Source organism: Harpegnathos saltator, unplaced genomic scaffold (assembly GCF_003227715.2).
Source record: "Harpegnathos saltator strain DR-91 unplaced genomic scaffold, Hsal_v8.6 scaffold15, whole genome shotgun sequence".
NCBI classification, from domain to species: domain Eukaryota; kingdom Metazoa; phylum Arthropoda; class Insecta; order Hymenoptera; family Formicidae; genus Harpegnathos; species Harpegnathos saltator.
In genome coordinates this window covers 544,373-567,796 of record NW_020229928.1, presented here as the reverse complement: position 1 = coordinate 567,796, position 23,424 = coordinate 544,373, and the positions used below count along the sequence as shown (strand labels likewise).

Sequence of the window (23,424 nt, the reverse complement as noted above, 5' to 3'; positions counted from 1 at the left end):
ACCGACTTTCGCCACTCTCACTACACGAAGCAAAGTCGGCGACACGAAGTATTTTTCGATAATGTCGCTGAGCACCAGACCTGCCGGAACGAGAATTTACTTCAAAATCAACATTCACAGAGCTCGCATTCGCAACATCGAGGACAAGCTGGGGTGCGGTGATATCGTCACGGTGCATAACGTATTTGCTCAAATTTGCTCAAATTTCGTGCATCGTCGGGCTAATCGGGTTTTATCGGGATTTAGGTCATGCGTTGGGATTACCTAATTACCGTGTTCTCAAAAGAGTAAGATGCAGTCTAGAAAGATGTAAAATATCAAGTGTGTACATATCAATGACTTCTAGAAAATCGCACTCTTTGCAGGCTGTAGCACGCATAGAAAATAAATAAGTAAGTTTGAAAATCTCGTAAGTTTGCCTCCGACGAAAAGAAAAAAAATAAACATATTGTTACGAATATTTAGATCCGGCACTTTGTCGCTCCAGAAAAGAAAGACTATTGTGCGTCGTGTGAATGGGCACCGAAACGAAGGTGATAAATTGTTGAGAAATTCATGCGCGAGTCCTAAGGACTCGGATGCTGGATTCTTCTAAAATTCGGCTCGCGGTGACAGTTTGAAAAATTATAGGAAGCGAATGTCGAAATCAACGAGACGTACTGAAGCTCTATCGTAGTCTAATCGAACGATACGCACAATGCTATGTATGAGAGATGGTCTTGAATATGTGTACTTGAATGAAGAAAAGAGATTGCACTATTTCATTTGAAAATCGAGCCACTATCATAATCGAAAGACCTACGGTTATATATTCGTCGTCAAAAAGTATATTTCGAACGACGAATGAGAGATTCTAGGAATCCTACTTTATATACAGACCCGATCTTACCCGACACTTCGATTAACGATTCTTGCAACATCGATCAACGTGCCGAACAGCTCGTGCAAAGCGTTACATCGTGACGATCAATTAAAAAAATTTACAAGCTCCGAGTGTCCTTCAGTATTCAATCGAGATGCTGACGTATCGATGTATATCACAATCTCGTCAGCGAACTCCAAATTATCACAAACGATGGTACTTGTTCTTTTTTTTTTTTATTACATGCTTCGTCGCTTGAAAACACGCGACACGAGGTAACGCTAAGCTCGGCGGTTCGGTTCGGGATACTAGTTAACAATCTGGTAGGACACGATTAGGGTCATGTGGGTCAGGTGGGTGAAATAGGTCTGGCGGGGTCGGGCAAAATTGAACATCAATGTAAGGCTACGTAACGTAATGATATCCATCAGTCGTTGAGACACGAGCGAAACGTTGGGCCTGTACGCTTCGAAGGTTTCATTTAGAAGAGACAATAATCTTGCGTGCATCAAGAATATGGCGAATGTAGTCATGAGGCAGCGTGGCATGCCGATCTTTGATTTCTGTTTGTGAGAGATTGTAAGGACACTGCACTATATGAGTGTACTAAAGAGGCGGAGAGAGAGAGAGAGAGAGAGAGAGAGAGAGAGAAAATGATAAACATCATTCCCCGTGTATCGAGTAGAGAGAAGGGAAGTTAACAGGCCGCTTTCTCGTACATTCAGTCCATTTCGCTCGGGTCATACGACTGCAGCAACCATTACGTTACATTACCTAATATTGACAATATAACAACAACAAAATCAAAGAGGTTCCACGGCTCCTTGAAGTAGTGGTAGCGCAGAGCGAAGATCTTCAAGAGACACTCGCTGGTGAATATCACAATGAATATCATGTTGAGATAGTCTAGAACGTTGCTGAACGTGTCGCTCTGTTGATAATGGTCCAATGTCATCGTGAGCATGTTCAGCCCGATGAACAGCATGATTATCATATCGAACTTTTTGTCCGTCACTATTTCAAACACTATCGCCTGCGGTCGCCACTGTGAACAGTCGTAAGAAGAAAAACAAACGTTACGTCAATCGTGAGTGATTGCGGCTCTCGTGATGCCTAGAAAATCGTATGTTTCGAGGCCAAACTTCGCGAAAAAGTTCCCGAAGCGATCGTTGGACGATAACGTCCAAGGTCTAATGATATATACTCGTGCAACTTACCCTCGGCCGAGGAATGGCTTTCAGAGGCTTCTTATTGCCCATTTTCTTCATGGCGTTGTAATACTTCTTTTGATCTTCCGTCATGAACATCTCGAGGGATCCGCCGGCTTTCTTCTTCTGCTCGTTAAAGTTGTCGATGATTACTCCGATGAACAGGTTGAGGGTAAAAAACGATCCAAATATAATGAAAAACACGAAGTAGAGATACATGTAAATGTTCGTCTCGCGAATCGGCTGCTTGTTGATCTGCGAACCGATCGTGCGGATTCGTATTAGAAGGACGCGGCAGAGAGACGGAGGGGTATCTTCTGAACACTCACCTCCCTGGAATCGATCGCGTCGTTCATGATCTGGATCCACCCTTTGAAAGTCGCTACTTGGAACAGGCACAAATATGCTTTGCCGACGTGGTCAAAGTTCATCGGCGAGTTCTCCCACGTGTAGTTCTCAGCGTAGCAGGCGTTACGATCGGGTATTATTTCGTAGCTGAGCGTCGTCTTGTTCGCGTCGACACACTGCAACGTTAGACGTAAGAATTTTCTCTATCTCGACTATACACACACACACACACACACACACACACACACACACAGCTCGAGAACGACGCGAATAACGACACGCATCTCGACGCCGAGGTGTCCTACCTTGAAATATTTGCCAGCGAACAGCTGCACTCCCATGATAGCGAATATAAGCCAGAAAATAAGGCATACCAGCAACACGTTGAAGATGGATGGAATGGCTTGGACCAAGGCGTTAACGACTACCTATGGGAGACGAAGATTGATTAAACGTCTCGCTAATTGTGCGAGCTTCCGCCTCATTTATGCCTGTATGCGCGACTATGCGGCTGTGCGCCTCGCGCTCTATACGCGTGCTGTGCTTTGTATCACGGTCAGAAACGCAAGAGATTTCATTGTTATACGGAGAAACGAGAAACTGATTCTCTCTTAACGCACGACCAAGTCCAGTCGTCCACTCGGCTCGACGGAAACGAAACTTTACGACATAATCCCGCCGCGAGAATATCAACGAACCAACCTTACGTCAAACACGTCGATTTATGAGCAAAAGAAAATGCACCGAGCGCTTACGCGCTCTTCTTGACAAAGAAAAGACGCTCTCTGTGAGCGTCCGATCATTGCAAATGCAGCAATAACAGTCCGCGTGTCGCGTTTATTTATATATGTTGCGTTCCTCTGTGCAGTGGCTTTATTCTGTGCGTGATGCTTCAACTTTGTTGCAAGCGTCTTGGAACAAGTAGCTAGTAATGTGTCGACTGACCGAATTGAAATATAAGGTGTGATCATTGTAAGCAGATAGGTACCAAACGAATTGAACATTAGAATGGTCTCGAGTGCTCGAGTTTTGCTCTGTTGTCTTCGGTTTGCACATACACACCAAGAAATGTTCACTTTCGGCCGACAGGCCGACATTGAGGTGAAATACGTAATAAAATGTTCGCTGTGTTAAATCGCGCTCTTATTTACCGTCTAATAACGTATATTTATCAGGTGGTAATCAAGAGCGTACAATCTTGCAATAATTATTATGATCAGTGATCCTCGGTATCTTTCTCCTTTTTCGATTTAGTTTGTATATGCAATCCCTCTGTGGGCAGTATCGAAACTAATGGGGTCGATTGAACTGGTGTGTGACCGTAAGACTCCGATAGATCGTGGGATCATTGTGGTGATACGTGAAATCTTGTGGCAGTTTATAATTCACTATTCGCATACATGCGTACACACACTACAGAAAGCAGCCAAAGCATGCAAGTCCGACACGTAAAGCGAGCGCAAGTTGCAGCACGAACGAAAAGCTGACGGGAAGACTGACAAGCATTCGGCATTCACGTTTACTAAGCGATTCGAGAGCTCCGTTGCGGACGGACACTAAGCAGCTTATATACAAAATATCCCAGAAAACCCGACGTGTGTGGCTCCTCATCGAGCGTCTGTTTGGAGAAACAAAAATTTTGATCGAATGTTCTCTCAGCCATTGGCTAGATATCGGGTGCAGTGCCCTTTTTTCCTTCAAACACCAAACATTCAAAGCCCAATTATGCACTCTTGATATTATCGGACGAAAGAAGCGTAGAACTTGTTGTAATTTCGCTCGAGGAATAATCCTCGAGACATCCAGAGATATCGAGAGATCAAAATTTTCCACCGGCTATTTCGACCGGCTGCGAATTTCCTCCGAAAATTCAGTGCTGCTTTTCTTCTCTCTCTCTCTCTTAGGACATTCGGTATATAATGCTTGAGAGAAAAGGGAAATGGCTGAAAATATCAAGTCGGTCCGTGCGATTAATATGTTCCCCGGAGTTGTCCACACGCGCGCGGCGAGGTGAGCCTGCGTAGGACGCAGGCAAGTGTTTGTTTGTTCGCTTTCGCAGACGATCGTTCGCGAGACAGCGCGATCGTACTCGCTCTGTCACGGACGAAGGACGACGGGGAACACATGAATCCAAGAAATCTAGATTGCATCTCTCCCTATCCTTGTGGTCTCTCGTGCAAGAACAAAACGCAAGAAATAAAAGACTGAACGCTCCGAGGAGCCATTTGCAGCGAACTACTGTAAAATAGAGAAAGAAGAAGTGTCAGGGCGTGGGCATGATTAATGTAATTACTACACCCAGTGTCTCAGCGACCTTGTGTTGCGAGTATGTTGTATATGAGTATAGTTGCGCGAAGACGCGCTCTTGTCGCGATTCGCATCGTGGCGATCGTCGTAAGGGGCGCGAGCTACCCACTACGTTGCGTTGTGAAAGAGATGTGAGTAAAGAAGGTAAGCACCTCGCGTATTCATATCGCATCGCACATTTCGCGATCGCGAGCACGACCGTTCGATTCTCCCGAACGAGAAACTGTTCGAGGCAATCGCCGAATGCGTCCTGAATTGCGATATGAATAAGAGGGGCCGGGGGAGGGGGGGAGGGGGGTGTCTTTCGTGCCTAGCGTTGTCGAGAGTACTGTCGAGTTTCTACAATGTAACTAGGTAGTATATAAGATTGTATTGCGCACGCATTATCATCGTGGATCAGTGGAAGAGAGGCTCGTGGAAGAGAAGTCAGATATACGAGATGCTCCATTACGATCTCTCTTCGTGTTGCGTGAGCGCGACTTTCGTCGCGTTCGTTCGTTCGCTCGTTTTCACGCACAAGCGTTTTCGCTCGAGGATAAGATGGCACAGCTCGCATATCAGTGGCTATGTATAATAAGATAAGCGCGTGTCTCTTTCTATACACATGGTGCGTGTTCTCGTGAGTGTCGGCCGGTTATATGGACGGTTATGGACGATGAATCTATCTACGCGCTGCCTCACGCATTCGCATTGTTAAGCGGCTGCTGTGCATTCGCGACTGCTCTATTTCAGCTTTATGTTCACGTGCAGTAAGAGAGAACGTAGTAAGACGAGACCGACATCGCCGAGTATCATTGAATCCTCTGATTCGTAATTTCTACAACACGACAGATACAAGCCAATAATAACTACAACTTAAAAATCGCAAATCAAACGATTCTCTATAACACTCGGGGCTATCCCGTCGACTCAGAGGAACGATCTATCAGTCGTAGATCGCCCCGTTGATTGCTCGGCTCGAGCACACGCGATTGCCTCATACTCGGGTCTGCAACTTTAAGCAAGAATCTGTTGCTTTCATCTCGGGACACAAGAATTTTTACTATAGTTCTTCCCGCGCGTTATTCCCCTCTGGAAGGCCATTGGAATAAAAAAACAGAAAACGTACTTTACGGCGATATTCTCGCATTCCGCTCGACTTTGTAATATTCCGATTAATCTTGTGTGCTGTACACACACATAAACACACGCACGCACGCACACACACACGCGCACAGGGCGTTTTATAAAAAGATATTTTTCCTATAATGTATATTTAGCGGAACTTCTCTCTCCGATAAAAGCCAGGAGCCACAACTCCATATAATTCTCCTCTCATTTATTTCATAGCCCTGTTGCACGCCCTGTTATTTACGAGGCGACACCGTGAGAAGAGATGCGCTGCAAACCCGAGTGTGTTATTTTGACACGTATAAGCTGAAGCGTTTCTTCACGCGTCTCTTCTGTCGTCCGAAATCACGTCATTTGATGCATTTAACGCGTTATCACTTAACGCGTTCAAACGACATGATTTAAGACAAGACAAGATACGCGTAAAGGAAGCTTCAGCTTATACGCGTCAAAGTAACAACACACTCGGCTTTGCAGCGTACTCGTAACGAAGAATGGTTTCCTCGCGACGGGATATGTCCTCTCGATGCGAAATATCTTTGATAACCATCAGATACGATACTGCCGCTCTCTCCCTCCCCCTTTTTACGCGAGAAGGATTAATACAATCGGGCATTACTATCCCGGATCAAGACTATCCCAAGCGCTGCGCGACAGAAGTGAACGGACGCGGCGAGGATGTCGCGTCCCACAGATAGACACGGAGCAAGTGACAAGGTCTGCTGAGACGGTGGGCTACATACCCGCATCCCCTGCATTCTAGACATCGCCCTGAGCGGCCTTAGGGCCCTTAGGGTCCGCATTGTTTTGAAGGCTTGAATCCCGCCAGCGCCACAGAGCGACGCTACGAAGTTAATGAGCGATACCTGCGAGCGAGAAACGAGAGCGAATCACAGCAAGAGGTAGACAGACGGGGTACGAGAGGGTAGTTACTTGATCAAGTTGCGACGGAAGCGTGAAACGGATGGTGGGATGGTGGGCAGGGTCGAAGAGAAAGGGGGGAGGCGGGGGAGGAAAAAGAAAGTACAAAGAGACAGACGATCGAGATCGACGTGTCACTGCGTTCCTTCGACTCCTCGACGCATCGAGCTTTGGACATCTGTACAGAGACGCAATTCTAAAACTATATATATATATATATATATATATATATATAATATGTATATATATATATATATACTCATATGTACATTATATCATATGACTGTTTCGTAAGTACCGTCTCTTTCGAGAGCGAAGAATACTTTGGCTCTCGACTTCACTTTTACACGATCTCCGACGAATCGACACGCGTGCTTCCCTCCGGGAAGAAATATCGCGAAATTCATGCGACAGTCGTTCAGAGTATGTCGAGAGAAGTTTGTTGTTGTTGTTGAAAATCAGATTGATTCGAGGAGGAAGTGGCTCGTCATTTTGGTCAAATAGTCTCGAGGGCGCGTGAGAGAGACGGTACTTGCAGCAAAACTACGTTAGTATGATACGACAGATATAATATGACGAAGGGGAGATAGAGGCGTAAAGAGATTCCAGGTATGGCACACGTAGCAATTAACAGTAACCAGGAGGTATACATGACTGTGTGTGCATATATATCGTCACATGTACGTAGGAAAATACACTTACATATACATATATATATACACACACGCACTCAAAAACAGAGATAGATAGAACGACAAACAGCTCGGTAGGGATTATCGTTACACGAGCAAGTACTATCGGCTGCATCCTGAAACAGACGAAAAGGTTTGTCATACTTGCGCGATCGCGTCGCATCACGCGAGCATCCTCTTCATTCGAAGCGACAACGATGCCGACGAACAAGGTGAGGATTGGGCCTCACCGTTACTCGCCGCGTGGCGATTATCGCCTGTCAACGAATGAATAATTAATTTGTCAACTCGGAAGGAGGGAAAATTCGCGCGAACGACCTCCTCGACGGAATGCTCGCGTTGAAACGTCGCAATGCTGCCTCGACCACAAGAAAAATCCTGATAAACATATCACATATTGTGCGTACAGACGCACACGACATCCACACACACGCGCACGCACACATACAAGGAAGTTTTTACATTACACAGAAAGCATTTATATGTATATTGTATATATATATATATATATATATGTATATATATATATATGTATATATATATATATGGTACTTTGCACAACGATCACTGTACCAAGAGACTCTTAGAAAAGGCGTACATAGGCGATTTTAGCTAGTACGACAATGACTCCAGTATCAGTGCGGACACCAAGTAGAGACGCCAGTGTATCTCTGCACATCGGTAAGCACACCATAGTACACCATAATAAGCTACACTCGCCGTAGCTGTTTCTCCCGTCTCTTTTTTACATTTCCCATGAGATTATCGTTCTCTCCTTTTTATTCTTTTTCCACTTTCCTTGCTGCACCCTCCCTCTCTCTCTCTCTCTCTCTCCCTCTCTCTCTCTCTCTCTCTCTCTCTCTCTCTCTCTCTCTCTCTCTCTCTCTCTCTCTCTCTCTGTGTGTGTCATCAATCAGAACCGACGTTTCAAAACCGGAGCCTTGTACTCGCGTCCAACGGATCGACATCGTGCTCATCGACATCGAAATCCTCGAGTTCACGGCGGATCGGGGCTGAGCCGAGGTTAATTCACAGCTCGTTTCGAAAGATCGGCAACTGGCAGCTTGTCAAGCGCGCGGATACATTCGTGCAAATTGCTTATCGGCATTAGTTACGTTATCGTTATTAGTTATCAGTTAATTAGGTGTTAATACCGAGAGGCATTGATCGAACCTTCGATCTTACAATACGAAGCTCGACTTGTCCCGTCTCCGTTTTTCCTCGACTCGACGACATTATTTGCGAGGAGGAAAGAGAGACAGTCAGAGAAAAAGAGACGACTCATGCAAAACAGAGAGACAGTCCCTCGTCAATGAGGTCAGCTCAACAGAGAGAGAGGGGGAGGGGGTAAGGGGAGGGGGAAGAAAAGAGAAAGAAAGAAAGAGAATGATCGAACGTGCGTGATATCGATCGATCGATCGATCGATCGATCCGTCGTCGGTTGCGATAACGCAACATATCAGGCGGGTTTCTTTGCTCATTGTTGTTTGTTAGTTTTTTGTTATCACTCCTCGTCGACCGATGACTTACTCTCATGCCCTCCCACCGTGAAACTGCTCGTAAAGGCCTCAAGGCCCTCAGTGTTCTCATGGAACGGAAGGCCGGGATGTCGGCTGCGCCAGCCCAGATAGCGCCCAAGTTGATCAGTGATAGCTAGTTTCATCAAACATTCATCAGACGAGACATGATTTGCGAGTCGGTTTCTTACAGTTCTTACAGTAATACGTGGCGATCGATTAAGAGAGAAATCCACTGGAAGCTACTCGACGCTCGGCTCCCCCCACACCGCTTCGTACACATCGGCTTTAGTCCCCGTTCAGGGACGAACGGGGAAGTTGAAAGAAAAACGGAAAAAGAGGAGCGAGGTGAAATGAGGAACGAGAGAGGGATCTCCTTTTGCGCGCGAGACTCGTCGAGATAACGTAGAGTAACGTAGAGCGGAAAATAACGTCCGTGCCTCGATTTATTTAGAATAATCGATCGCGTCGATGTTCGTCACGAAATATATATTTAATGTTGTGAATGAATATATTTTTAGTTGGAGCTAGCTCTCTCTCTCTCTCTCTCTCTCTCTCTCTCTCTCTCTCCTCTCTCTCTCTTGAATTCTCCGTCGAGGCACGGACGCACGCGTTGCTCCGCAAGCACGTATCCGCGAATGACTTCGGCTTATCTTCCCGATTGGAACACGCGATCGATAAGATTGCCGCGGTATTTACCATTTGCTGAGGTAAAACGGCGAACATACAAGAGACACGAAGACGATTGACACACAGACGGCTGACTTATTCGTGTACGAAGTCATTCGAGAACTCGTAGAGACTCTCTCGTTATTTTATTGTTTGTTAGGTGTGCAATCGAGCGTTTTCGCGCGCTCGCGCGAGTACCGACATTTTAATTTTACATGTCGAAATCGGTTTCCTCTTTCTGTACCTTTAGTCTTGCTTCGATTTTCTATAATGAACGGACACCGATTGCACACTCTATGTAGAAAAAATCAAACATTTCAAGTAACTGGGTTACGGTATTGATAAAAGAAGAGAAAAAGAGAGAGAAAGCGAGAGAGGGAAAAAGAAACACTGGACTTACCATGACGATGATAAAATCGAGCCAGCACCAGGCGTTCGTGAAATACTTTTTAAATCCGAGAGCCAGCCACTTGATCAACATCTCGAGGAAGAAGATCACAGTGAATATTCGGTCCATGTAATACAATATGTCCTGCAGGATAGGTCGTTGTTGAAGATGAACGTCCTCCAAGGCCTGCAAATCGCCCGGATCCATTATCGACTCGTTCGCCATTTTGCTTGCCGAACTTTGGCCGAACTTTGGAGCAAAAGTCATCCTTGAGATCTTACCAAGGCCAAGCTACTCAAAAGAATCATGGTGATGACGGCAGTCTCGAAGTACTTGTTCTCGATCAGCTGGAACGTCTTTAACCTCAGGTTCGCCCAGCCCTGCCAAAATGGTGCGTCGTCGTCGCCGGCCAGGAATGGAAACTTCTTGTAGCAATTCTCCGGGCAGCAATCGCTGGGATAGTTCGATTGGATCGGATCGTCCTCCGCGTGTATAATATCGATGTCGGGGTTTGGCTCACCCTCGTCCTCCAAATCTGTATAAACGTAATTTCACTCTCGTCAGCGTTTGAAGCGTTTCGCACCGAGTATCTCGAGTTTTGCTCAGAAGACGGGTTTCAGCGGATTCCACGCGGATTAACATGTATAACATGACGCTTACTTTCTTGCTGTTCCAAGTCTTCTTTGCACGCGTCTTTCTTCTCCTCGCCATTTAGCGAGTCCATGCTGCCCTTGTGACTCTCGTCCTTGAATGCCCGATTTTTGTGGCTGCCGTACGATTTGTTGCTGTCGAGGAGATAACAAACAAATGAGAAGTGCTCTTGGCAGTATTACCTGTGACGTACGTACTGTGACTAGGAAGAAGCTTAAAGAACCGACCTGATGGTGTCGTCCTCGTTCTGATTAATGTAATCGTTGTCTAGCCTATAATCGTGATGGTTTATCGAGTTTGCGATAACCTTCGTATTGTTCATGCACAGCTTGCCCTTCTTCAGTTTGTTCTTCAAATCTCCTTTAAGAAGGGGATCAGATTCGGTATATTATTCATATAGTAGCAACAACTTTGTTCCGCGAGACTCAACCGATGGTGCCACAAACCATACACGTGAAAATCTGCATGCTTTTTAAGCAGAGACAGTCCATGTAACATTTGTTTTTCTACAATATGTTTATTAAAAAAAAAAAAAGAAACCTACTCCAGAGTAATTTCTCTTCGAAGCATTTTAATCTTTTTTAAAAAGAAAAAAAAAACCAGAATTTTTATCGCGTCCCGCATACGAAAACGTATGCTTGAAAATAACAGGACTGTCGACAGGCAGGATCTTTGTGAATTCTGCAGTGTTATAAAAAAAACACCCGGCCTCTGTCTCTAAAAGAGAGCAGAATTTATGAATATCCTGCGAAGAAACTATCTCTGGCAGCACAAAGATCGAAGAAAAGAGAAGGAAGTCCTCGTGGACGATCATATTTATTTTCCCATCTCGGCACGGGTTGTGCGACATCTCTGTTGGAGGGATACGCTAATTGCGCGAGACTAGAGAGAATCATTATCCAGGTCGACTTAATCGGGAAACCACAGTTTCGACGACGGTTACGATACGCTTACCATGAATGGTGAACTCCATTCCGTCGCCAATGGCGACTTCAAGCTGATTGATTTCTTTGGCGCCCTTCTTGTCTCTGTATGCGTCCAATTCTCCATCTGCAAGATCTAGGTCCCCATCGCGATCAATTGCATCTGCACAGTCATACAAAATCTCTAACCCGCCCTTATCAGGAAATTCGTATCGGAAAACAAATCTGAACGCACTGAAATTATACGCAATATGCCGTGACATCTCTCTTTTCTTTCTCTCTTTCTCTTTTTTTTTTTTCTCTATGCACGTAACATACACGTACGTATTGTTTTCCGTCGCGTTTTTCCAACACGTTGTAAGAACCAGAGCGACACAGCTCACATCGTTAACATGCAATCGTGTGTACAGTGTAATTTCTGTTTTCGGTTTAGACGAGACCGACGAGCCGGCGCAGGCGCGGGCGTCGGGAAACGCGGTGCGTCAGCGATTTGCGATCGGCGTCGTAAATGGCAATTTCATTACGCGCGCGCGACACGTGCCGCATCATTATCGTGCGCAGCATTATCGTTGTAAAAAACTGTCCGACGAACGGGGGCGGATTCGACGCATCGATTCTGTCGGTCATGTGTCGATGCGCATCTCGTTACGGGGGACAGTCGGAATTATCGAGGTGGGCGATCAAACTCCTCGACAGGGAACGACGTTGAAACATTTCCCTGTCGTTGCGGAAATATCGAAGAGACTGCTCGTAGAGACTGAAACACGCAGCATTCTTTTCGAGTGCGCAAAATCATCGACAGCGAATCATGATCGATCGCGAAGGAAGATGCAGCACGCGTCGTGCGGGCGAGTTACTCGTCGTGTGTACCTGTGTCTCTAATTCTACTTAATGGTAAATCCGCGTCCACAGCTGGACGACTTTCGAGCTCCGTAGTATCGGAGTTACGTAGTAGAATGCGTTCCCAAAATAAAATGCATAGCAACGTATACGGCCAGGCGGCTAATCAGCGAAACAAAGAACTGAACTTGCGATTAACCCCCCACCGTGGTATTAAAAGCTCCGTCCCTTCCTCGTTTCCGAAACAAGATTACCGAACGGACCCGGACACCGGACAAGTTCGAGGACAATCAGGACTCCGGTCGATAACCCGGAGTTATCGAAGTATGCGAGTCGATTTTGCACGTCAACGCACGTCTCGACGAAGCAGAATAGCGAACCGAATAAAATTGAAGGAGTCTGCGCAATAAATCGAACGTGCCAGTCGACATGTGTCTTCGTACTGAATCCGGCAGCACTATCCTGTCGCGATAGTAAAAAATTCATTAAAAAAATATGAGAAGCTCCCGACGGAGGTAGAGAAATGTCGAGTGGTGAAACGTTCGAACGTCGCGGAGCGAAAACGCACGAACGAAAACTTTTATCCCGTTTACTCTGCTCATCTCCGTGAATTATGGCATCGCCACCGTCTCGCGCGATCTGGCCGACTGGCACCGGCAAAATGTGTGAAGAAGTAGTGTAAAGCAAAACTGAAAAACAGTGCCACGAACTACACAGCGCACACAGCAAGCGATCTGATTGGATATAAACCTTCTTTCCAACTGTTGGACGGTCCCTCACCTGGCGCCTGATCGGATATCTGATTGGTGAATTTGGCTCGCATCAACTTAGCAATGTAAAGAATATTTCGCTTGATCCACTTAATGAAACGTGCTATTCGATCGATCGCCTCCGCGATCTTGTTGGTGTCGTTGTCCGCAGACGGGGCCGACAGGTTCGACGAGCCGAAATTGCTGAGCAACAGAGCTAAGAAGAGATTCAGCACCTGTTTTGTAGACAGAGTCAGCCGATTAATCGTAACCATGTGTGTGTGTGTGTGTGTGTGTGTGTGAATGGAATCAACTATATAAACAAATTCAGTACTTGTACACATCCATCGAGACAATAAAATATGTGTAATGGAACGGAAACATTGTGTCTGATACTCGTGAAGAGAAGCAACATAAATCGCTAAAGTATCTTTCTTTTCTTCGCTGACGTATAATTTGTCCCCAAATGACAAATATCTCCAAGCGAGACGAGACGAGAAAAACGAATCTGTCGTAAATTACTGTACGAGAGCGGCTGTCATACTTACGACTAAGTTACCGATGACGACGGTTGCCAAGAAGAACGGTATGCAAGAGACGTCTCCGACCAGCATGCAGTCCCACATAGACTCGATCCATTCTCCGCACAACACCCGGAACACAATCATGAAGGAGTGCATGAAATCGGTGAAATTCCACCTGGGCAGGTCGCCGTCCGGGAATCGGTCGACGTTGTCGGTGTAATTCTTGCCGAACAGCTGCATGCCCATCACGGCGAAGATGAAGATAATGATGCACAATACGAACGTCAGGTTACCCAACGCGCCCACCGTTCTGCCCATGATGGAGATGAGCAGATTCAACGTAGGCCACGACTTAGCCAGCTTGAACACTCTCAGCTGAAAGAGACAATCACTCGTGAGAGACAATCGCGCGCTGGTCGAGGTGGTGTGGAAACTCGATCGCGAGAGAGAATAAAGGGACGCTTACCAATCTGAAGGAGCGCAGTACCGACAGGCCTTGTACACCTTCCAGACCCAATTCCACAAGCGAGAGTACGACGATGATGAAGTCGAAGATGTTCCAGCCCTCTTGAAAATAATACTTCGGACTCATCGCTATCAACTTCAGAGTCGCCTCAATACCGAACGTCGCCGTGAAGAACTGGAAATTCGAAGTCGTCGGATCGAATCAATGTTTTATCAATACGACCACAGACATGAATAATGCGTATGCGTAGGCGCTATTTTGTCACGCCGCGATACTCACGTAATTGCCTGTCTTGAGCACTCTCTCCATATCTTTGTCCATGTCGTGGTGATCCAACGCCATGAAGAGCGTATTGACGACGATACAGAGTGTGATGAAGAGTTCTACGAACGGATCAAACACCAACAAGGACACGTACTTTTGAAACTCGAGCCACAGCCAACAGCAGTCCCAGACGCAAAACAAGTCGATACAACGGTACATTCCGGCCAATAACTTGTCCTTCATCGTAGGCCCTTCTTCATCGTCGTCTGTCGGAAAGTAATAGGTCGAAACTGTAACGCGCGTTAGTAACTTTGTCTGGCACCACTCTTTTTGGGGAAAGAGGTTTTTCTTTGGTCAGGCTCATTCTTCGAGATCACAGATTATATTACAGGCAGGTAGGCAGACAAGCAGGCACAGGAAGGTAAAGCGGTCAGGCAGGCAGGCAGGCAAGCGGGCGGGAGGTGAAGCGAAATTAAAAGAAGCACACATATTCCCAGCGATGGATCGCTGGGAAAAAATCTCAATGGAGATCAATATATCTAACGCCACGCTATGTAAAATACGGACATCCTTCGCGTGATGTGTTTCCTCGAGAAGGAAAGAGCAAAAAACAATGTTTCTCTGAATATTTTATTTAGAAAAATATATGTACGGAGGATCTCCGGCATTTTCATACACAAAACAACAAGTGTAGCGTTCGATATGCGATTCGTCGTGTAGCGTATCAGCGGATGTTATTAGCGAAAATCGCGGGCAAGCCGGGTGATCGATTGAGAAGCAAGTACCATCGGGCATCAACGGCGCGACTAATGTGTGCGGTGAATGTTATTTGCAGCGAGTTTACTTCATATTCTATTGCTGTTTAACTCTTCCGCTCTTCGTCGCAGGAACGTCGCGACACAATCGACTCGCGACTCTTCGTGAGTCTTCGAGTCACGATTGTCACGATTATTACGTAATTACGTAAAGACCTGAACATCCGGGAGATGCAAATGTTGCTGAATATTTGCTCGTCAAAAGACTGCGTTACTGTGGCGGAAGGATTAAATGTTACGTATCGTAAGCGATCGATTGATAGCCAAGCGCAAACATAAACACACGGAATCCTGCTCAATTGGGCACTCGATGAGATGCAATTAATGAGCGACATCAACACTACACGGCCGTCGAATCTGTCGAAGCAAGCACGACGATTGTTTGGAAAGTAAAGTGTGTGACTTTGGTCCTCGCGGGTGACTATGACGGTGAAACCTTCAGGTGCGATTTTTTCAAGTTGATGTGCAAAAACTCGTGGCGGTGAAATCATAGGTCGTGGAGTATCTTTCGCGTGTATGAGACACGATGCAGAACGACGCGATCGCAAGATGTTCCTCTCTTATTCGGGAACTCGTCGATTTGCTCGTATCATCGATTGTGCACCGGAGATAAAACACAATGTAGTGCCTTTCGACGTGGTGGTGATGCGAGTGCAGAGGTGTCGAAGGACCAACGAAAATCGCTGCAGTTTCGTATCGGAAAGAAAGGATAAACGGGATCTCTCAATCATCGATAAAGAGAGAAAACGAGTTGGTTCAATTTTACGAAAGAAAATGTTATCGCAACGTCGTTCTACCTTGCCAAAGTGAAACGATGTGTTATAATTAATCGAAATATTGCTAATTATTAGAAATCAATTAGTTAAAAACATTAGAAAATAAAATCATTGAATCACGAACACGAGAGCGTCTCCAGTTAACGCTCTTGAGCCCGTCCCCACCGCGGCTTTAACATAAATAATTAGGAGGACAGAGGATATATCCTTCGGAGAGGCATCGACGATTGAGACAATCCGAGAAGAGAATCCAAGCATGAAGCGACCAGTATCGTGCAGCTGCGGCGAAAGTGGTAATCTGTGTCATGTCGTAGGAAACGAACAAACTCTGTTTCCCCAAAAATGCTCTCACAAACCGCCCTCGGGAAGGCCGCGATTGCGAACTCTGTCTCGTCGCATCAGCGAGACAAAATCCTGCGCTCTACGTTACTCGCCGTCTAGATCCGCTCGTCCGGCTTGTGTACGACAGTGGCGAGCAGTGGTTTAAATATAGATACAGCGGTCCATCGTGTATGTGTCGTATCGCGTCGATTTACACACGTTTACACCATGCTCGAGTCGAGTGAAACTCAAAGAAAAGTCAAAGAAAACAATAAAAGAGAGTAAAATGGAATATATACAGTGTGACCTCGCATTGGCTGCGCATCAGCTCTCGAAGAGTTCAACAGAAAGAAACTCCTTCGATCTAACTATGTACAAAAGGCGCGCAGCCCAAGAATGTCCAGCGAGGTGTACCAACGAGAACGACGACGACGACGACGACGACGACGACGACGACGACGACGACGACGACGACGCAGGGAGACGCAGGGAGTATATATCAGAGGTCCCAACGATAATGTACATCGAACACGACAGGATGCTCATTACACGATAAACCAGGTAATATACACAACTGCGATTGTGGGAACGAACAGAATCGGAGAAGGAAAGAAGTAAAAGAAAAAAAATACAGAAGAGAAAGACTTGAGATACTGCTAGATGCGAGGAAGAGGGGTGAGGGTTGTGGGACACCTGTGGGACATTACCTCCTTGATCCGGCGACTTGCTCCGCCGACCGGCGGCCTGCTCGATGATGTCGTTCAGCACCATCACATCTGCAAATAATACGATAGGTATATGAGTGAGCTCGCGTTTGACGACCTCGCTCGAGAGCGAGCGTCGCGCGGTGCAGTCGGCAGCAGGAGGGTTGCTTTTCCGATTCTCAAAAGTTTTTTCAACAACTTTTGTCTCTCGGTGATTCTCCAAGAGATGAGTTTGTGATGATTATATCATTATAATACATTTAAATTACATAATTATCCCTCTCTCTCTCTCTCTCTCTCTCTCTCTCTTTGCCATCGACCGTTCCGTTAGCTCGCGAGCGAATAATTGATTCATCATCTCACCCCTCATGTCGACCACGGTGTGCTGTTGAGACGGCTCGATGAACGGATTGTCTTGTTGCTTGGTCTTGCCCATGGGATCCTCCAGATCGGTTTCCTGAAAAAAGTTGAGTGACAACTGTGAAGACACTGTTCAATCTAGATTCTTCTTCTATCCCCCCAACTACACCCTACGCTGTAGTCAGACCAATAACGCCAAGAATCCCAGCTCATTTCGAGGTGAAACTCACACCGCGCTACTCACATGATGATAGAACTTCTGATTGCTGTCCGTAAGATGGCCGTTGGCGGGCGTGGTCTGCTTGTTGTTCCGATTCCTGAGTATCTGCTCTTGCTTGGTGATGGGCTTGCCGATGCTGTCGATGCCGCGGATATTGCCGAAGGCCAGGTCGGCGTGGGACGTGTAGGAGAGCCGCGAGGCGTGCGAGGTGTAGGACGAGTGGCGCGAGCCGAGGTTCGCCGCGTAGTACACCGGCACCACGATCGTGCCGTTCTCCTCGGACATCGGCGTCACCGCGTTCGAGTCGTCGGCGTAGGGCAGGTGTTCTTGGGCGTCCAGGTACGTGGAGAGCACCAAGGGCTTCCGGTCGCCGCCCGGCGGGACGAATCGGCCGCGGCCGTTGCGTATCGTGAACTGGTGGCTGCCGCGGCTGCTGCGGCGTATATTGAACGGTGAGCCGGGTAGGCTCAGGCTCGCCTGAAATTACAACAAGGCGGACCACCGCTTTTCTCTCATTCCGTTCTCGACCCCCTCAGCGAAAAACGCGGACGAGTACGGCAGCGTGAAAGGGCGTCTTTCTGCTCTTTGCCTTTTCCTCTCTCTCTCTCTCTCTCTCTCTCTCTCTCTCTCTCTCTCACACATACACACAGTCTGTGTCTCTCCTTCTCCCTCGCTCTCTCTCTCTCTCTCTCTCTCTCTTTCCTTCTCCTCCCGCTCTCTCTCCTCCCCTCTCTTTGTCTTTCTCATGGCGTAGCGACACCCCCTGAGACGAGACGATCGTGACATTTACCCCCGCGAGTGACCGGGGGATCGATCGCGACCTATCGCGACGCTCGATGGATCGCGCTCGGAGTGTGTGACGAGCGCGAAAATTTCAGCCGAATCGTAACGCACGACGTGTCCGAGGGAACGTTCATTCGAAGGAGCGAGGGAATGACGCTTCGTCGTTCGTCGTTTCCGCGATGTCTCCGGGGCTCGTTCGCGTCGTTCGGGTCACGCTGACAAGGATGACGCGGCTAATCCCGGTATCCCTGTTAATTGAGCGGTGGCGGCGACGACGACGACGACGAGCGTCTGCTCGTTACAAGCCGGCCTACGCGCTCCGGTCGTCGCGTCGCGGCGGTTTCCTCCGCCGCGCGTCGATCATCATCCGGCGGTAACGCGGTGATAATCGATCGGCCATGCGTCGCGAACGCAAGGCCGCCTATCCGGCCCGAATCTTCCAAGTCTACTCGTCGATCGTCGGCTGACCCGAAGGAAAGAAACCCGAAGGAAATGAGAACCAGTTACGCTCGCTCGATGATCGCCACGGGGCGACGCAAGACGCGAAGCGGTCGTGATCATCGGCGTGATCATTCGTGAGGCGGATAGACAAGAGCGTGCGATGACGTGCGCGCGAACTTGATCTCGCAAACATCGTATGCCGATGCTCTGGCTGACGAGGTTGGCGACGCGCGGAGCATCGGTGTTAATGAAAAAATATGCGGCTTCGAAGGATGGCATTCGTGATTGTCGTGTGATCGGGTCCTATGGTGCTATTTAGTACGTACGGTCGGTGCTGACAGACACACGTCGTGACACACGTACCTTCCGCAGACTTTCCTGGTAGGCATAAGTAAACTGGCCATTAGCGGCGCGAGGGACCTTAAGAAAAAAACAAGAAAAGATATCTCCTACCAAACGGCTCGTAACGTGGTCTAATGTGTACACCAACGAGGCACTCGAAATGGGTAGTATCACATGAAAACACTTGCAGAAGCACACATAACACAATTATGGATGTGGTGGGAGGCAGAGAGTAGGGGGAGAAAGAAAAGAAGAAAAATTGAACTACAACTAAGAAGAAGGAACTTGCGCGCGCGCGCGGGAGAGAGAGTGCTCTCGGTCTCGTGGTATATGCGCGGGGATGAGGGTTGAGCGGACATGGAGGGGTGAGAAGAGAAGTTGCGGATGTAGCAAGCACGCAGAGACACGAAAAGATCGGCGAGATTAGTTTCTCCGGAAATCACAAGCTGCGCTTCGTCCGTCGGACCAAAGTCCGTCGGAGCCAAGTCGATCCGGGGCGCGACTTTTCTCAAGCAGCTCGTGCGTGAGAAAAGTGAATATGCGTCCGACATTTCGTATCTCCGCCGGATACTAATCGCAGCCGGGTACACTTCTCCGCATGCATGGCTCCATGAGGGGATCGGGGTCGAGACAACCCGGGATGCGCCGCCGTCGACACCGTCGAGGGGATTCCCTCGCTGTTCCGCTTGCGTTATCGCGCTTGCGCTTGCGCAAGATCGCAAGATCGAAGCGGCGGCGGCTGCATACGCTTTTCGGGATTTTGAATTCACGTCGTAGCTAGAGCGAATGATCGATGTGAGAGGGAGACGGGTTCTATGCGTATACAAAGCCATCTATCCAATAGAGGGTCATGACACAACGCACGAGCAGTCGAGGTACGCAGCGAGTCCCAGAAAACATTCGCGCAGCGAGCAACCGGGCTCCCCCAGAGATCGATCTCCAATCGATCGTGTCGTCGCTTTCTTATCTTTCTTTTTCTCACGGATGCAGACCTTTGGAGAAAGAAGTGCAATTTTCTCACGACTCGTCTGTTTGTCGCTGGCTCTCGTTTCATCGTTGCTTTTCGTGCATTCTATGCAGTTGATTACATTTCACACGTGTTAAAGTTGACACGAGATGACTTTATCACAGCAGCAGCGGTGAATTCGCGCGGTTGATTCGCGTGAATGAGCCAACGTGTGAATGAAAGTCAACGTCGATGTGCCTCGAAGCAATCGCGAGCCTGCTACATTGGCGAATATTTTTTGGGACGTCCTGTATGTACATGCGTGTGTACATATATATATATGTACATACACATGTATATACGTGAAGCATGCTACAGAGCGGCGGATATTACGGGAAGGCTCGACTCGTCGCGGTTTTCTCCTTCGCCGTGCGTTAATAATAATAACAAAGACATCGTATGACTGGAGGTACCCGAAAGGTATGTGCCAGGCGTTCGTTTGACTCCAATTTCATTGCGCCTGCGTTCGCGTTTTCCTAAACGCGGATTGATCAGCGCGCGTTTCGCTTCCTCTGTCTATACGATACCTGCGTACCAGCAGCACGTACATACAGCAAGTGATTACCGAGTTCGCCTGATCGCCCATTCGATTTGCATTCGTGTGTTTTCGCGTTTGCGCACACACGTGCCGGGAAACGTGCTCGCTCGATTCGATTCCCTAATCATCCTGACGACTCTCTCTCTCTCTCTCTCTCTCTCTCTCTCTCTCTCTCTCTCTCTCTCTCTCTCTCTCCTTCTCTCTCTCTCCTTCTCTCTCTCTCCTTCTTTCTCTCTCCTTCTCTCTCTCTCTCTCTCTCTCTCTCTCTCTCTCTCTCTCTCTCTCTCTCTGTCGCTCCATCAGCCCGGACGACTGCCGGACTGCGATAGATAGCTAGATACAATTGGAGCACTTCGAGAGTCCCACGTGATGAAACGGAAAAAAAGCCGGGCCCGGGCTTGGCTGGCGTAATTTTCGTCATCGTCAATCGCAGTCGATTACCGACGAGTCGAGTCGAGTCGAATTGCCTCGCAAAAGTTGCTCTCGTAGGAGCGAGGTGTGTGTCGAGGGGGATTGAGGTTTGATAAACAGGGCCAAACGTATTACATTACGTCGAAACGACGCGGCGGATCGTACATCTGCCAGCCGGACACTTACGGCGCTGACTTTTCGCACTTTATTGGCAGCGCTGTGGTTGTTGTTGATCTGCTTGTGCCTCTGCTCGCTCGCCGACTCGATCGAGCGTATGCTCATCTTCTCCTTGTTGTTGTCGTCGTTGCCCTTCTCCTGACCGACGAACAGCTCGTAACTGTGGCACGAGAAGTCGGACGGCGACTTGACGATCTGCTCCGCGGCGACCGCCGCCGCGGCCGCGGCCTCCCGCGCCGCGGCTTGCGCTGCCAGCTTGTTCTCCTTCGCCAGCGCGGCTTCCTCGGCTTCCTGCGGACGACACAGACACGGAACGGATACTTTCTCTCTCAGTGCTCTCTCGACACCTCCGATTGATTTCCTTCGATTTGAATTTTGCGAGACTACGCCGAGGAAACGCGAGCTACGCTGCATTTCTGTCTATTCGCGCGCCTGGAATCGCGCGGACATGAAATATTTGTTTCGGCCGGCATATATCTAGTCTTGAATGTTATCGTATCGTAGTGCCATTTATTGCAGTAAATACGCTACATACGTGTGTACTGTGGCTGTGACTGCTAAGAATAACTTTATACGCTGCTTTATTATCGCTGCGGTTGTACTCTTTTGTTAGAACGACAAAGAGACGCGTCGGAAGTCAACAATTAACAACGTTAGCGAAACGTCAGTAATTTTTTCTCTCAATTTATCGACGTTCGTTCCTCGCTGTCGCGGTTTTTAACGCCTTTACTTACCCTCATGGCCTCCTCCTCGGCGGCTTCCTCCTCTTCAGCCTTCTTTTGCAACTCGTCGTACGACATCGCGACAATAGCGAGGATCAAATTGACGAGATAGAAGGATCCGAGGAAGATGATGACGATGAAGAAGAGCATGTGCCACGGTCCGGCGGATCTCAGCACCAGTTGATAGAGATTCTCCCAATAATCTTGAGTCATAAGACGAAAGGCGGAGAGCAATGCCCAACCGAAAGTGTCGAAGCTCGTGTAGCCGTAATTTGGATTATCGCCGTATCCTTGTAAACATGTGTAGCCGGGAAGGCACTGCCTGTGTGAGAAAAGGAAAAAAATACCACATTTTGCTCTCTCTCTCTCTCTCTTTCTCTCTCTCTCTCTCTCTCTCTCTCTCTCTCTTCCTCTCCGTTTCTTTTCTCTTTTTTAATTTTTCAATTGATTGACCTGTCGGAACGCTCCGTTCGGACATCTTTTTTGTGACAGTGATAAAATATATTATTGTCGTAAGAATATGCAACGTAAGCGAGTAATCGTCGACACTTACCCTGCCCCAGATGAATTTCCACATAAGGGCATATTTTTAGCCTCGTCCAAGTACCAATTAGCTGCGTGGGAGAAACAACGACAATGTGCGATTTAATAACGCATTATCGGGAATTAGTCCCAAGGGAAACTTCATTATTCTCTCATGAAATGACCAGCTCGTGCCAAGCTCTTGGTTAATACGCCGAAGAGTTTACACTCGAAAGTCCAAGTACGTAATGAAAGATCGCCGAGTCGGCTGAGACGAGAGCGTCAAATTTCGAGAGTCTCCCCCCGGGACTCGGACTTTAAAGACGTGCGCAGAGGGCTACTTACTTTCGTTACTAACGAATCGCTCCCAATTCTCGTGTGTGAGATTACCCCAGGAGCCGTCCTCAGGAAAGTTCTTTATACACTTTTGCGTGAGGACCCCCATATAAATCTGAAGGCCCATCAGCGCAAAGACGGAGAGGGAGAACATCGTCAGGATTATCACATCGCGCAGGTTCTTCACGGATTCTATCACAGCGCCGACAATGGTTTTCAAACCTAGAAAACGAGAACAGAGGGACAGTAGACTCAGTGTGGGGTCCGCGACGGTCCGGGCAGCCGCCCGGAGAAACACCTTGTTGTGTTTCGTGTGTGCTTATCGTGCGAAAGAGATGGCATGTGGATGAAGAGGTATGAGATGCGAGGTGAATGTCTCGGAAGGACCCACGAGAGAGATCAAGGAATCGTGATGTCGAGGGTTCGGGTGCGTCGAGGGTGCGGGAGCGTCGAGCGCGCACGCAATGCACGCAATTTTACGGCTACCGCGACGTCATACATTCTTTCGCAC

General features: G+C 47.8%; 1 protein-coding gene across 2 annotated transcripts in view; it reads right to left on the bottom strand.

Moving 5' to 3' along the window:
- The window catches only part of para (sodium voltage-gated channel paralytic), a 39,685-nt gene that overhangs the window by 1,223 nt on the left and 15,038 nt on the right, over positions 1 to 23,424 (bottom strand). Inside the window, exons 8-30 of one of the 2 annotated variants that reach the window (XM_025296620.1) lie at positions 22,923 to 23,135; positions 22,609 to 22,669; positions 22,068 to 22,377; positions 21,343 to 21,624; positions 19,223 to 19,279; positions 17,660 to 18,112; positions 17,419 to 17,512; positions 17,059 to 17,127; positions 14,455 to 14,729; positions 14,176 to 14,349; positions 13,734 to 14,084; positions 13,187 to 13,421; positions 11,628 to 11,759; positions 10,901 to 11,033; positions 10,683 to 10,807; positions 10,304 to 10,557; positions 10,035 to 10,208; positions 6,579 to 6,701; positions 2,724 to 2,846; positions 2,400 to 2,594; positions 2,080 to 2,325; positions 1,637 to 1,907; positions 1 to 80 (exon numbers count right to left, since the gene is read on the bottom strand). The exon at positions 1 to 80 is cut by the window's left edge and continues 225 nt beyond it. In XM_025296620.1, coding sequence (XP_025152405.1) covers positions 1 to 80; positions 1,637 to 1,907; positions 2,080 to 2,325; positions 2,400 to 2,594; positions 2,724 to 2,846; positions 6,579 to 6,701; positions 10,035 to 10,208; positions 10,304 to 10,557; positions 10,683 to 10,807; positions 10,901 to 11,033; positions 11,628 to 11,759; positions 13,187 to 13,421; positions 13,734 to 14,084; positions 14,176 to 14,349; positions 14,455 to 14,729; positions 17,059 to 17,127; positions 17,419 to 17,512; positions 17,660 to 18,112; positions 19,223 to 19,279; positions 21,343 to 21,624; positions 22,068 to 22,377; positions 22,609 to 22,669; positions 22,923 to 23,135 — 4,430 coding nt within the window. The remainder of the gene's footprint in view (positions 81 to 1,636; positions 1,908 to 2,079; positions 2,326 to 2,399; positions 2,595 to 2,723; positions 2,847 to 6,578; positions 6,702 to 10,034; positions 10,209 to 10,303; positions 10,558 to 10,682; positions 10,808 to 10,900; positions 11,034 to 11,627; positions 11,760 to 13,186; positions 13,422 to 13,733; positions 14,085 to 14,175; positions 14,350 to 14,454; positions 14,730 to 17,058; positions 17,128 to 17,418; positions 17,513 to 17,659; positions 18,113 to 19,222; positions 19,280 to 21,342; positions 21,625 to 22,067; positions 22,378 to 22,608; positions 22,670 to 22,922; positions 23,136 to 23,424) is intronic. The other variant, XM_025296621.1, reaches the window with a different exon arrangement.